Below are 15,570 nucleotides of genomic sequence, written 5' to 3'. Positions count from 1 at the left end.
TAATCTTTTGAGTTTTTAGCCTAAAAATGTTCTTAAAATGTTCTTATTTTTAACACTTTTGTCCGTTTCCTAAGAAGTCGGGTGTTTTAGAATAAGACTAAAGATTTGTTTCTAGTTTAGCAAGAATTGAGTCACCGAGAATTCATTAAGATATCCTGATCCATCAAACTTACATACTATGCATATGCATACTATTACTATAACGTTATATGAACGTTGAAACAACGCCGCGTGCCATCTAGGAGTCCTAAAACTCGATCCTTACCCAGGTAGAATCCCATCTTTCCATCCAACACGTTTCAACATTCTCCAAAAACCATCCTGATCACGTTTCTTGGAGACATTCTTAGAAGCTTGAGGTTTTGGCAACACTGGTGATGACGTAATCAAATCTTCCTCCTCAATAATCAACCTCCAAGGAGGAGATTGCCGTCCTTTGATGCCAGATCTGGTAAGATTGTGGTGATTCTTGAGAGCTCTTTCTTTTAGTTTTTTAAGCTCCCCAGTACTTGAGATATGATATTTTTGAGTTTTATTGTTTAAATCACCGTAACCTTGGTATCGAGCGCCGTCAGGTGTTTTTTTGACGCAACCGAAAAAATCATCGTAAAAACTTTCGGTTTCGACACGTTCGAGTGGGTTTGTTGGTGAAGGAACGATTCCTTCGTCGACTGAATTGTCGGCAGAGTTATATTCGTTGTCGGGAACGACTTGTGTTTGTGATGGTGATTGTCGGTGAAACGAGTTTGACCGAGGAACGGATACGGTGATATTGATGAAGTCGTTACCGCCGTTATAGCTATACATTGTCGTTATCGTATTTTCGGTTCAGTAGTTTGCGATCGTTTAAAACAAAGTGAATTCTATGGACGGTTTAACCAAAATCCGTTTCAGTAAAGTTTCGAATATCTTGCAAACAATAATCACTCAATCTAATAAACCAACAAACAGCGTAAATTCTTTAATTCCAAGTATTGAATCCAAAGCGAGGCTCAAACCGATAGAATCAAAAATCTGCAAAAATCCAAAAAAAAAACGCGCGTGCCAGCCTCTTACGGTACAAAATCCAAAATGAGTTTGATAAACTAAAAAATCTCGTTTTCAAACAATGGTAAAATTTGCAATTATATGAAATTCCACAATTTTCGTGATTTCGCCGTTATAATTTTCGAGAAAGGTGTTATTTAATTATGAACCAGCTCTCTGAAACCGTGGTTTAATTACTTTTCAAATATTGTATAATTATCTCAAGAGATTTTAGCCTAATTTGCTGAGCCAGCCGTTCGTTCAATTCAAAGTTGAAAACTTTCACACTTTACAGTTAATCAAAAGATAATTATAACAAATCTTTCAAATAATGTTTTTCTCTCTTTTTTATACCAAATTCACTCCACGAAATTTTTCAACAAGTAGATTTCATGACCAAAAATTTCTGCATCATGTATTTTCACAAAATTCCGTCTCATCTATTACACTCAAAAAATGTCAAAGCATGAAAAATCCCCAACACAAAAAAAGTAACACACCACAGTAATCCACAAAAACACTTTCCAACTGTGAAAAAAAATTACACACACAGAAAAAAATCCACATTTTGAACTTGATTTACTTATAAACACGAGCGATAGATAGAGACATTTAATAAAAATTCAAATAATTCGCGCTAAGTAATCTGATTGGTTGAAATTCAATCTGAACTCGCATTCTGATTGGTTCAAAATGAAAAGATCAAAGAGATTCAACACCTGTGAGGGGACACAAAGGGGGGAGGAGGGGAAAAGAGAGAGAAATGAAAAAACAAAACTTCATTTCGCCACAGTTGAGAGATAAACCAATTCTTTTGTTTTCTTTGTATTGATAAATGTTCAAAGAGTAAATGAAGAGAGTAACTTTTATTTATAAGAACGTCTAAGCCCGTATTCACAAGACTAGTACACACGGCTAATGGCAATATAGCGTTTTCGGCGCTTTAAAGATTTTTTACATTTCCTTAAAATAGTTATTCAGTCTCAACCTACCATCAGAATCAAACTAGCTTAGATTTCTAGGTAAATCTTGGGAGCGAGACCCGGGCAAGACCCGCCATACCATTAAATAATCATAACCCTAGCTTTAAACATACAAATTTTTATTTTATGAACAAACTATATAAGAACATAACGCTTCGATGGCCAAAATATTAAGAACAAGTTAAGAACATTTTAAGGCTTTGTGGACTATAAAACAATCAACTTCTTAGGAAAATGCACAAAATGGTGAAAATGAGAACATGTTAAGAACATGTTAAGAACACATCAATTCACATTAAAATGACCGAAAGATATTTCTTATAAGTTGAAACGTATCACAGCTGATACATGAACACGTCCTATTGTCCTCATTGTGTACTCTTATTAATAAACTCACAGAGAAGAAAAGGAAAGCAAAAGACCACCGTTTGGTTGCATGCATTTCCTTTATAAGCACCAGTAAATTCTCGAGTAAATTTTCATGAAGTTTAGCTGTCTTCGCTGTTCTCTAATAGTAATATTTTTGACACTTTGAGTCTCAAATTGTTCTCATATCCTGTTCTTATTTATAGGGTGAATTTGAAGTATTTTAGGCTATATACCCAATTTTTAATACTTTGACACCTAATTGCTTGACGTTGAGTAATTCCAGGCTCTGCATTTTTTTAGTCTGGCGATTTTGAGACTGTGAGTATTTTTGTCAATTTTCCTAAAAACATGGGCCCCGAGGGGCATGTCATACGTTTTTAAGAGTTACTATTTTAAGCTGGTTTGAGACCAAATCAAACCACAAAAACTATTATTCTCCCCGATTAGATATCGTTTTAAGGTGTGTTGAAAATACGAACTTTATGACGTGTTTGCATAAATTAGTATAATCTGTATAATTTGCATAAATTATAAATTTAGAAGTTTTCTAGTATTTATGAAGTGCAAATTTTATAGCACGTTCCTTCTTCTCGTGGACCTTAGTGAATATAGATGTAGATATTTTTGAACCCGCAAGAACTGTTTAAGAAACATTAACCTTGAGTAGTTTATTGGTTTTTTACATGGCGCCCGATGAGGGACACGAGAGAAGAAATTATTGATCAAGTAGCTGAGCTGAGTTCCTGAAATTTACGTTTGTTGCTGAATTTTGGAGAATTGAAGTTTTGGAGATCCAAGATCCATAAATGAACAATAATTGTACGAGAGATATTCAACCTCAAACGTAAGATGAACCTTTCCTCTGTCTGAAGTTACAACTACTTGACTAGAACTGAATTTGACTGAACTTATTTTGAAATTTTGAGAAATTTACGATTTTTTGACTGTTTTGAAGCATTTTTGAGAACTTTTTAGACTGAATCTTTTTCTCTCTTTCTCGAGCGTACTGATTCTTGATTTTTTCTCTTGATGTTGTTTGAACTTTCTTGATATTTGATGTTTTGAATGAGACAGATTCTGTGTGTGGAATTCTGATTTTTCTTGATTGATATTTGCTCTAGGCATAAGATTTTAAAGATATTTTGACTGACGAACCCTTGACAGTATTTTTTACGACTTAAAAGGTACTGAAATTCCTTGATTGCAAGGATATTTACTGATTTTTGGACGATATTTTTTCTTGACAGAATTTTTTTGAACTGATTTAGAGATTCACTCTTATTCTCATTTTGATTTGAGTTTTTGGAGCACGTTTTTTCTAGTAGGAGCCTAGAAAAGAGAAATTTGCTTTGTTTGAATTGCAAAATAATAGAATTCGATTGGCCGCGATAATTTATGCGATTTTTCCCTCTTTATGTTGAGACGCGTGCCTAGATTGGTTTGAGTTTTGTGTTGAATTACTGAACAATAGATTTTCTTTTTTGACTTTAGCGGCGGCGCACGTCGTTAATTGAATTAATTATTTGTTGAACTTGAGAACAAAAGAAGTTTTGTGAAGGGCGCGTGCCCTAAATTTTTGTGATTGAATTAGTGGAAGATTTGGTTTTTCCCTCTTTCTTTATTTGAAGTTTGAAATATTTTTTTGAAGTTTGTTTATTGAATTTGATCATGTCTCAAACATCTGATTTAGATAAAAGGATAAATCAGAGGAAAGCAGCTCGTACAATGACTACTTCTGTCATTACCAAGATTAAAGCCCAACTGCTAAATAAAGATGTTACTCATGTAAAACTGCTTGGTTTACAAAATAACCTTGTCAGTAAGCTTGAGCGACTAAATACTTTGGATGAGGAAGTTTGGAATTTTATGGAGGCTGATGACATAGAAAGGGATGCAACGGAAAGTTTAGAGTTTGTCGATGATACGCATGAACTTCTGGCTGAAGTTACAATGAAGATTCAATCTTTATCTGTTACTCCAAGTCCAGAAGGTGCACGACCTGAAAGTGTGAGTTCTAATAAAAGTTCTGTTTCCCGGTGTCGACTGCCTAAGTTTGAGTTGCCAATATTTAAGGGGGACCCTTTAGTTTGGCAAGGGTTTTGGGACCAATTTAAGACTTCGATTGATGAAAACGATGATATTACTGACATTGACCGTTTTAATTACCTCAAAAGATATCTTGGAGGCTCTGCTCTTGAGACGGTGTCAGGACTGAGTTTGAATTCCAAGAATTATAAAGAGGCCGTTAGGATTTTGAAAGAGAGATATGGCAATTCTCAAGTATTGATATCTGCACACATGGATCGGTTGATTGGGATGCATAAAGTATCTCGAAAAGAAGATATTCAAGGACTCAGGAAGTTGTATAACAGTGTGGAAAACTGTACACGAAACCTGAGTGCCTTGGAGTTGGATGTGTCATCGTATGGAAGTTTACTGATTCCCCTTCTCAAAGGTAAGTTGCCGGATGAGTTGATTATCACCATTGCAAGGAGATTTGGTAGTGACGTTTGGACATTAGATAGATTGATGAGCTATTTCAATGATGAATTGACGGCGTATGAAAATTGTAAATCCCTCATTAAGCCGTCAGGTTCTGATGAAAAAAGCAAGAAGAAATCTGACATGGGTTACTCGGCTAGTTGTTTGCATGGTCATGGAAACACTCCAAATCCTCCTAAGAAGCAATGTGTTTATTGTAATAGTGATTCTCATCTTGCATCTAAATGTACGTCTGTGACAAACGTCAAGGCCAGGCTTGAGATCATCAAAAAGCAAGGCCGCTGTTTCTTGTGTTTGAACAAAGGTCATCTTCTTAGAGATTGTCAAAGTAAGTATTCGTGTAACAAATGTAAGCGAAAACATCATGTCTCCATTTGTTCAGGCGAAGAGCAGTCAGCGCATACTATCTTTGCTTCGGTAACGAAAAGTGTTCTTATGCAGACTGCTTCCGCTAAGATTTCCAACTTGTACAGTGGTCACGAGAGCGATTCACGAGTTCTTTTCGATAGTGGTAGTGACAGAAGCTACATTTCACAAGAGTTGTGCGATCGTTTAAAACTCACTCCAGTGAGAAAAGAGCCCATAATTATTAATACCTTTGGGACGAACGAGGCAAAACGTCAGCTTCTAAATGTTTATAGATTTAAAGTTCTGAGCAAAGTTGGGAATGAGTTTAATGTTGTTGAGGCGCATGGTGTACCTGTTGTTTGTAATCCATTGAGTCGCCAGAATATTGACTTTGTGAAGAGGAGTTGTCCTCATGTACAAGGATTGGTTTTAGCTGACAGCAATGTTGATGGTGAGAAAATGACTGTGGATGTATTGATCGGATTAGATTTTTATTACGACTTCTTTAAAGGAAACCTTAGGAAAGGCGATGGAGGCCCTATTGCTTCTGAGACCACGCTTGGGTGGGTTTTGAGTGGCAAATTTCAATTTTCCGATGAACAATCAACAGTTTGTCTTCAGGCTCATGCTATGAAAGCACATGTTGAGAGGGAAATTGATCTAAGGGAGGAATTGGGAAAGTTTTGGGAAATAGAGTCTGCCGAGGGAAAAGAGGAATCGTCTGTGATTAATGAATTTGAGAAACACATTTTTCACGATGGCACACGTTATGTCACGAAACTGCCTTTTAAGCCAGATCATGATCCTCTGTCTGACAATTTCAATGTAAGTCAGAGGAGATTGAAATCCAACATCAGAAAACTGAAGTCTACAGGAATTTTGAATGATTATCACGAAGTATTTAAGGAGTACGAAAGCGAGAAAATCATTGAAAAGGTTCCTGTGAATGAGGTTTACAAAGAACGTGGGACAGTACACTACCTTCCGCATAGAGCTGTTGTGCGCGAAGACAAACTCACCACAAAGATTCGACCTGTTTTTGATGCTTCTTGCAAGATCAATGGACCTTCTTTGAACGAGTGTTTGTATTCCGGACCGAATCTTTTGTCCAAGATCTTTGATGTTCTTTTTAGATTTCGTTTGAATAAGATTGGGATTGTTGCTGATATTAAGAAAGCCTTTCTAAACATAAGTATAGCTCCTGAGCATCGAGATTTTTTGAGGTTCATTTGGGAGGAAAATGACGAACAAGTTATCTACCGCTTTAGAAGACTTGTCATGGGTTTGACTTGTAGTCCTTTCCTTTTGAATGGAACTGTACGGCAGCATCTTCAAAACGAAAAAGGTAAGTATACAGCTGATGTTTTAGATCGATTAGGTGAAGATTTGTATGTTGATGACATTACGAGTGGTTGTGAGTCTGTGGAAGAAGGGAGAAAGTTTCAGAAGGTTGCGAATAGTGTGATGAAAGATGCTGGATTTGATTTGAGAAAGTGGATGACGAATGATAAGCGATTGCAGAGATTTTTTGATGGGGGAAGTGAGAGTGACATGGGTGATGCTGAAGGTGATGATGTGACTTTTGCGAAAACTGTTACAGGGATGTCGGTTGAGAATGGTTATCACAAAGTTTTAGGTTTGGAATGGGATAGAGATTCGGATGAATTGTTATTTGACTTTAAGAGTTTGATCAAAAAATCTGGAGATGACGTTTTGACGAAAAGAAAGATTTTGAGCTTGTCTGTTTCCATGTACGATCCTTTAGGTATCATATCACCGGTTACAGCACAACTTAAAACTCTTTTTCAGCTTTTGTGTGTTGACAAGGCAAATTGGGATGATGTAGTGTCGGATGAGATCGCTTTGAAATGGAGAGTTTTGATGGAGAGGATTGAGGAACTAGGAGTTGTTCGAATACCGAGGTATGCTTTGGTTGATAGGAATGAAATTGTGTCTGTTGAATTGCATGGATTTAGTGATAGCTCGTTGATTTTGTACTGTGGTGTTGTTTATTTAAGAGTTATCACTAGATCTCATGCTAAAGCTTTCTTTTGGACTTCTAAGACGAAAGTCGCTCCTTTAAAGAAGACTTCTATTCCTAGACTTGAATTGTTGGCTTGTTTGCTTCTTACGAAATTGATATCGAATGTTGATGTGGCGTTGTGTGAACGACTGAGGATTAATCGTATTGTCTGTTGGTCGGATTCAACTGTTTCGCTTTGTTGGATTAGAGGTAAAGAGAAGACTTGGAAAGCTTGGGTGGAAAACAGGGTTGTTAAGATAAGAAAGGTTGTTTCTAGGGAGTCTTGGTTTCATGTTGCTGGTACTGAAAATCCTGCCGATGCTCCTACTAGACCTGTTGAGGATTTCTCTGCTCTTTTTCAAGACAAGTGGCTTTCTGGTCCTTCCTTTCTTTCTAATCTTGACATTGACTATGACAAAAGACGTGACAATAAAACCGAAATACCAATTGACGCACAAGTAGAACTTAGACGAACTGACGTTAACGTTATGACTGTGACTTCAGATAAGAAAGTTAGTCTGAGTGATGTGATCGATTTCTCTCGTCATGGATCCTTACGTAAGCTTGTAACTGTTGTAGCTTTCGTTCTTCGTTTCAAAAACAACTTTTTGGCGAAGAAGTACAAACACGATAAAGTGCTAACAGAACTGACCGCAGAAGAAACTACCAACGCACTTTCCATGATTCTACGCGATGAACAAGAACGAATGACGAACCAACCAAACTTTGAGAAGACGAAATCAAACTTGAACGTATACAAAGATGACGAAGGATACCACCGTGTCAAGAGTCGATTCAACGAGTCTTCGCTACCAACAAAGAAGAATCCCTTACTGCTGCCTGAATCAACCGACTTCACGAAATTGCTCATCAAAGATACGCATGAGAAGTGTTTGCATTTTGGTATTGAAACCACACTTGCCAAAATTCGCGAAAGATATTGGATAATTCGTGGAAGAAAAGCTGTCAAGAATGTGCTTCGCAAATGTGTTAGTTGTAAACGGTTTCAAGGGAGAACGATGAAACCACCGGAATCTCCTGAACTGCCAGAATTTCGAGTGAACTATAACAACCACCCGTTTTCGTCGACTGGACTTGACTTTGCTGGACCCCTCTTTGTAAAGAATAAAGGACTTCCAAGCTCAAAGGTATACATTTTGCTTTTTACTTGCGCTAGTAGTCGTGCAATCCATCTTGAACTCACTCCTGACATGAAATCTCCTGCGTTCATACGGGGATTCCAACGCTTTGCTTCACGTCGTGGTACACCTGATGAAATCATAAACGACAACGCCAAGACCTTCAAATCGAAAGAAGTCAAACGTTTGATGACTCGATTGAATGTTCGGCAACGATTTATTCTGCCTGCTTCTCCATGGTGGGGAGGTTTTTATGAACGATTGGTTCGCTCCGTCAAGACAGCATTAAAGAAAATTTTGAAAAAGGCCCTTCTAACCTTTGAAGAGCTACAGACGGTCTTGAGCGAAATTGAGGCCACTATCAATCAAAGACCACTATGCTACACAAGTGATGATGAGATTGGGAACACGATCACGCCTAATCATCTCATGTACGGTCGGCAACTCAATACGACCCCTTCTTTTAACGTTTTTAATACTTTAACAACACCTGACGATTGCACCAGACGAGCCCGACATCTTATGAATTTGGTTAAGCACTTTCAAAAATGTTTCAAGAGCACCTATTTGAATGAACTTAAACAAAAACATTCATATGATAAGACCAGAACTTCCGAACTTAAGTTAACATTGAATGACGTTGTACTTATCAGAGACGATACACCAACACCGAGGACGCAATGGAGAATGGGAAAAGTTGAAAGCTTGGTAATTGGAGCTGATGGAAAGATACGTGGTGCACGTTTGAAAGTCAACACGACGAATGGTACCTCCACCATCCATCGACCTTTGCAGAAGATCATCCCATTTGAAATTGCGGACGACACACCCACCGACGATGACCCAGCTGATAATCCTTTAAAGCCTTCGAGTTCAGGTAGTGCGCGCGGCTATGAGCAAACAGTAAGAAGCAGAATACGCCGGCGAGCTGCGATTGAAGGACAGAACTTACGTCGAGCTAGAGACTTAGACAGATGATATTTTGAGATAAAACAGGACTTTTGATATATATATATATATGATAATTGACTTGGAGTCAATTATGGGGGGAGAATGTTGAAAATACGAACTTTATGACGTGTTTGCATAAATTAGTATAATCTGTATAATTTGCATAAATTATAAATTTAGAAGTTTTCTAGTATTTATGAAGTGCAAATTTTATAGCACGTTCCTTCTTCTCGTGGACCTTAGTGAATATAGATGTAGATATTTTTGAACCCGCAAGAACTGTTTAAGAAACATTAAACCTTGAGTAGTTTATTGGTTTTTTACAAGGTGTTTTGAGGGTGTAAAAAGTGAACAAATTTTCTTCGTCGCCCAACCATGGTGGGCGACATTTTTTTCCAAAATGTTGGCCCCTCACTCAAAATGGCTCGCCGGGGCCCATGAAAAATTGGGTGTTTTTTGAGTCCACACTCTTAAAGAAATTTTTCTTTGGAAAATGAAGATGAACAAAAGTTAGGAAAACTTATGAAATTTCAAGACAATAGCTTAAAGTCATAAACCTTCAGGAAAAAAAAAATCTGTCAGGGGGATGTTTTGCCCCCCCCCAGGCTAGAAAGGTTTAACTTACGTTTTTGGTAAAACAGAAACAGATTTGGATGGAAAAGTTGTTTTGGTCGTTGTGACTCTTTTATAACGTTTTGTACTGATGGTCGTGTACAAACTTGATGGTTCTATTGCCGCCATTTTGTTTTCTTCAAGAAGATTATTGTTGGTTCAGCAGTTCAACGTACAAAATATTTTAAAGTAAACACAATAACACATACCAGTTGTGCCATGAAATGTATCTCTTGAGTTATGTATGTACTTTATAGTTCTTATTCAAGTCTTTCTCAAATATACGAACAAACTTTTTACTAAAACCCCTGTCTCAGAGCCCCGGTGGAACTTTTTTCCTCAATGGGGATAAAATTTACTTTTGAAATCCCAATGGGGATAGATATTCTATTGTTCCAAGGCTCTTCCAAGGTTAAAAATTCTAGTGGGGATGGTTTTGGAGAGCGATGAATTGCAATGAAACAATGAATTTCTAATGGGGATGAAATCAAAATAAATATCCCAAGTAAGGCTGAAATTTCAGGGTATTTTCCCACCGGGGACGAAATTTCGACCCAATTTCCCAGCGGGTCTGGGGTCCCAGCGGGTCTGTGACACAGGCGTGTTAATGATAAGCAACAGAAGCATTGACTTTTTCAATGTTTATCCACTTTTGAAAATCCTTTCATTTTCGTAAAAACATATCACACAGCTAGCGCTAAAAAATCAATTGTCAAGTTCTTCTAATTTTAAAATTTTATCTTCAACTTCATCTTATATCGATACTTTTTTGGCTATGTGATGAAGAATATTTGGATCTCTAATATTTTTTAAAAGCTTACATATGCAATTTTTCTTTGGTATATACATACAGTAATACTTAAACTTTAAAATTTGTTGGCATTTCATGTGCATTTGAAATGAGGGGAAATCACTTTTTTTGTAGGAAGCGTAATCATACGTGGTTTGATTAAAAAATGTTTGTTCAAAATATTGGACTTGGTCAATGTAAAAAGTGCCGTGTATATCCGTGACCATGGTACAGGGGTGTAAAATTTATTCAAAACATTTTTCATTGCAATTTCGTAAACAGAACGCGAATTTTGTTATTCTTATATAAAAAAACTTATGGATTTTGGAAAGATTTTCGGATTTCGGATTGAATCATCATTGTTTTCATGAATATTTTATGAAAATTCTGTATGGGCATTGTATAAAGCATTAAAGCATTTTATGATATAATCATATAATATGCTGACATTATTGTATATCATTTTTGGAATTTTCTCAGGATCATATATAATGTTGACAATATAATATGCTTTACATTAATGAAGCATTCTTTATTTGGGGTTCGTGACACCGCGAAAGTTAACCATAATTTTAAGTTCAAAATGCACTCAAAATGACATTTTGTTTAAAGAAATATAATGAAAAATCGGTAACTTTTCAAAAATTAAAATTAAAAACGCATTCCTCAAAAAATAATCTGCGGCGCAAACAAACTTTCCACCCCCCCCCCTTTTCATAAAAGGACCCCTGAAAAAAGATAGGTTTTTGCCCATATAGTTAACTCAAAAAGTTAAGAAAACCCAGTGGTTTCGAAAAATTTTGGTCTTTCTTATAAAAAAACGTCGTTTTTTGTTTTATTTGTCATCTTTAAAACTAATTAATAATTACAAAGATCAAAGAGAAAACTGATCTCAACTTTGATTATCGTAATTAAAAAATGTTCATAAACCACCTGATTTTATTGTTTTCCTTAATTGTTGAAAGGTGTGAACAAATATTCTTTGTCATGCCGTAAATGTAGAACACCTTTTATAAATTATTTTTTGCATCAATCAATTTATCGCAATTTCCCGGTTTTCTAACAAAATCATTAGTACACATTATTTTTCATAAGAACAAACTACATAAGAACATAACGCTTCGATGGCAAAAAATGTTAAGAACAAGTTAAGGCTTTGTGGACTCTTAATCTCTTGATTTCTTAGGAAAAATGGACAAAAATTCTCACAAAATGATGAAAATAAGAACATGTTAAGAATATTTTTAGGCTTACATCCGAAGGCTTCAAAAATTTTGGACGTTCTTATAAAAAACTTTTGTTTTGTTTTATTTGTCATCATCAAAACAAATTAATAATTACAAAGATCAAAGAGAAAACCGATCTCAACTTTAATTATCGTAATTAAAAAATGTTCATCATAAACCACCTGATTTTATTGTTTTCCTTGATTGTCAATAATTGTTGAAAGGTGTGAACAAAATATTCTTTGTCGTGCCGTAAATGTAGAACACCTTTTATAAATTACTTTTTGCATCAATCAATTTATCGCAATTTCCCGGTTTCCTACCAAAATCAATTTAGTACACGTTTTTTCTTAATAAGAACAAACTATATAAGAACATTAGGGCTTCGATGACCAAAATGTTAAGAACAAGCAAGGAACTTCCATAATTTTTATAGAAGTTCCTTGGAACAAGCTAAGAACATTTAAGGCTTTGCGGATATAAAAGCACTATTTCTTAGGGAAATAGACAAAAGGATGGAGAAAATAAGAACACGTTAAGAAAATTTTTAAGCTTTAAACTCAAAAAGTTAAAAACATCCTAAGGCTTCAAAAAGTGTTCTTATAAAAAAACGTGTATTATCGTAACCGGGCAAGGTTGAGTAATGTTCGCATATTCAACCTTGCCGAGTGATACAACGCTTTACAATGATACAATGAGACAATAATACTTTAATCGGATAAATTTTTTTTTGTAAGAATCAATTTCGCTTTTTTTCGAATTTTACTCATCTTTGCGAAATTAAATCCACACGAAATTTTCAAAATCAGATTTTTAGCGAAGAATATTTTTGCCATTTACAGGTCCAGTTTCAACCAATTTTTGGCGGATTCGCGAAATTAAATCCAAGCGAAACTTTTCAAAATGCTTATTCGCGAAAGTAAACATCGCGAAATTGACCCAATTATAAGTAATCAATTGAATGCAAACTCACCCGAGATATTTTGCAGCATCTTTTTGAGTTTTTGGAGATAACGTCGTTGGATGTTTCTTCTTGCGGTGAGTTGGTTCTGACATCGAATATCCACTATCTCTGAAAGAATCTCTGGTCATGTCTTGGTGGTGGGCTGGCATGGGTTTGGCATTATCTGCTGGTGGTAGCTGCAGTAATGAGAACAATAGATCTTATATTTGTCGGCAAAATATGAGGAGAAATTCGCTTGGTTAGTAGTGAAGTCTCGATTTCCAGATCATTATATAAGGGTAACTCTGCCACAAAGCCGAAAAAGAGTAAGTCTGTCATAAAAAACCGCGCGCGAGAAAGTTTTTATTATGTGATTGTAATGGAGTCTGCTAAATGACGCGCCTTACGCGCCCACGCGCCCTCATATTTTTGACGCGCCTTCGCGCCTTACGCGCCCTCGCGCCCACGCGCCTAACGCGCCTGACGCGCCTTGAAAATTTGACGCGCCCTATGATTTCGACGCGCCTTTAAAATTTGACGCGCCTTATGATTTCGACGCGCCTTCAAAATTTGACGCGCCCTATGATTTCGACGCGCCTTCAAAATTTGACGCGCCCTATGATTTCGACGCGCCCTAGAATTTCGACGCGCCTTGAAAATTTGATGCGCCCTAAGATTTCGACACGCCCTAGGGTTTTGATGTGCCTTAAGTTTTCGACGGTTTTGACGGACGGAATAATGGGACCGGTCTAATCATACATTGTTGGTATATAAAAGAATGTCGGCGTTAGCAAAATGATCATTTCTAAGAGATTAGCCTAAAGTCGACCCGTTCCATTTATCGGTTGTACACTTTATGTACGCTTTATTAGTCTATTTCATAGAATTTGTGCATGCTCTGCACGTTATTTCTATTCAATTTACAGGGGAAAATGCACAAATTTGTCCCTTCACAGAAAACCCAACTTTTTGTAATCATCTTTGACTTGGGAATTTTTGAAACGTTTTCCATTGTCGCTGTCTTCGTTAAATGTACATCTCAATTTGGAAAAGAGTGATTTAAAATAATAATTTGATTACTGCAGTGACGTAGAAAAAAATCATGTACTGAAAACAAGAATTATGGCTTGGTAATAAAATACTCGGGAAAAAGGTTTGTATCCTCAATCGCTCATAGAACGACACTGGGATAAGAACAACATTCTTTATGAGACATGGAGAAAACACTGATTTTCAAATCAATCAAAAGATTTTTTACCATAAGGCAAAAGTGAAGTATTAAAAATACAGTAAAAGCTTTTTAAAAAACTTTAAAACAATAAAAACTTCTAGAAAAAAAACGTTACAACAAAAACACTGCAAAATACTTCTACTTGCATATAGGTAAGAAGCTTTTTACACCAAATAAATTTTTCACAAAACAGGCATGGTTATATAAAACTAAACATTTTTAGGCTCATTAAAAAAGTATCAAAAGAAAAGTGTTTCATTTCACTACTTAGGTAGTGTCAAATTATCAGGGCGCGTCAAATTATCAGGGCGCGTCGATCTTTTAGGGCGCGTCGATATTTTAGGGCGCGTCAAATTTTTAGGGGGCGTCAAATTATCTGGGCGCGTCAAATTTTTAGGGCGCGTCAAATTATCAGGGCGCATCGATATTTTAAGGCGCGTCAAATTTTTAGGGCGCGTCAAATTACCAGGGCGCGTAGGCGCGTGGGCGCGTAACATTTTAGGGCGCGTGGGCGCGTAAGGCGCGAAGGCGCGCTAAAAATATGAGGGCGCGTGGGCGCGTAAGGCGCGTCATTTAGCAGACTCGATTGTAATGTAATGTAATAACTTAATGTAAAACTAATTCTTCCTCTCTTTCTGGAGCGCAGGTCTCTTTTTATAGTTTGAAATAATTTTAATAGCATTTTAGAATAAAGTTTTGAATTGGTAGTCTAGGGAAGTGAGTAAATGAGAAAACCGCTTGGTGACGAATTATGAGCAACGCTTACCTCCCTTTTTTCAAAATATTGCTATGGTAATAGCACACCGCTATGCAAACGTCATAATTATTACTTTTAACATACTTTTACCGAAATTCAATCCAACAATCTTTTTCATTTTGATTCGTAATGCGTGCAAGTTATTACTTTTGTATCGTCAATAAGTGTAATTGACTTTGCAAAAGCAATTAATGCAAAGGATGATGGGATTAAAACTCGGACAAACAGTAAATTTGATGTCTTTTTTTAGAATCACTACGGCATGCTACACGTTTTTTTTTTATAAGAACGTCAAAAATTTTCGAAGTCTTCGGATCTTAGTTTTTTGGATTTGAAGCCTAAAAATGTTCTTAAAATGTTCTTATTTTCAGCATTTTTTGAGCATTTTGATGTAATTTCTTAAGAAAATGCATGTTTTTAAGTCTCCAAATCCTTAGAATGTTCTTAGAATGTTCTTAAATTTTTGGGCCTCGAAGTTCTTATATAGTTTGCTCTTATAAAAAAAAAACGTGTATTGATTCTCAGTGTAGTTTATACGAAGTTTATAAAAGTAAAAGTTTAAAACTCTAGGGATTTAATTACCTCGTAATCAACCTTGGTTGGTTGGTTGGAGGCAGTCGTTGCATTCAAAATAATTTTGAAAAGGACTTTACCGAAAAATTTGTTTAGC

General features: G+C 36.2%; 2 protein-coding genes across 12 annotated transcripts in view; one reads left to right on the top strand and one right to left on the bottom strand.

Annotated features, from left to right (window-relative positions):
- The window catches only part of LOC136821845 (ras and EF-hand domain-containing protein homolog), a 61,944-nt gene that overhangs the window by 23,182 nt on the left and 23,192 nt on the right, over nt 1-15,570 (bottom strand). For 7 of the 11 annotated variants that reach the window (XM_067078071.1, XM_067078078.1, XM_067078080.1 and 4 more), the window contains one exon: nt 12,943-13,109. In XM_067078071.1, coding sequence (XP_066934172.1) covers nt 12,943-13,109 — 167 coding nt within the window. Of the gene's footprint in view, nt 1-265; nt 1,531-12,942; nt 13,110-15,570 lie in introns of those variants that run through there. The other 4 variants (XM_067078068.1, XM_067078074.1, XM_067078077.1 and 1 more) reach the window with 1 other exon arrangement.
- Nucleotides 1-15,570, top strand: part of LOC136821844 (uncharacterized) — a 386,618-nt gene that overhangs the window by 362,953 nt on the left and 8,095 nt on the right. The gene's annotated exons all lie outside the window — the stretch shown is intronic.

The sequence above is a fragment of the Clytia hemisphaerica genome, unplaced genomic scaffold (assembly GCF_902728285.1).
Source record: "Clytia hemisphaerica strain Z4C2 unplaced genomic scaffold, Clytia hemisphaerica genome assembly, whole genome shotgun sequence".
Classification (NCBI taxonomy): domain Eukaryota; kingdom Metazoa; phylum Cnidaria; class Hydrozoa; order Leptothecata; family Clytiidae; genus Clytia; species Clytia hemisphaerica.
This window is presented reverse-complemented; position numbering and strand designations above follow the sequence as displayed.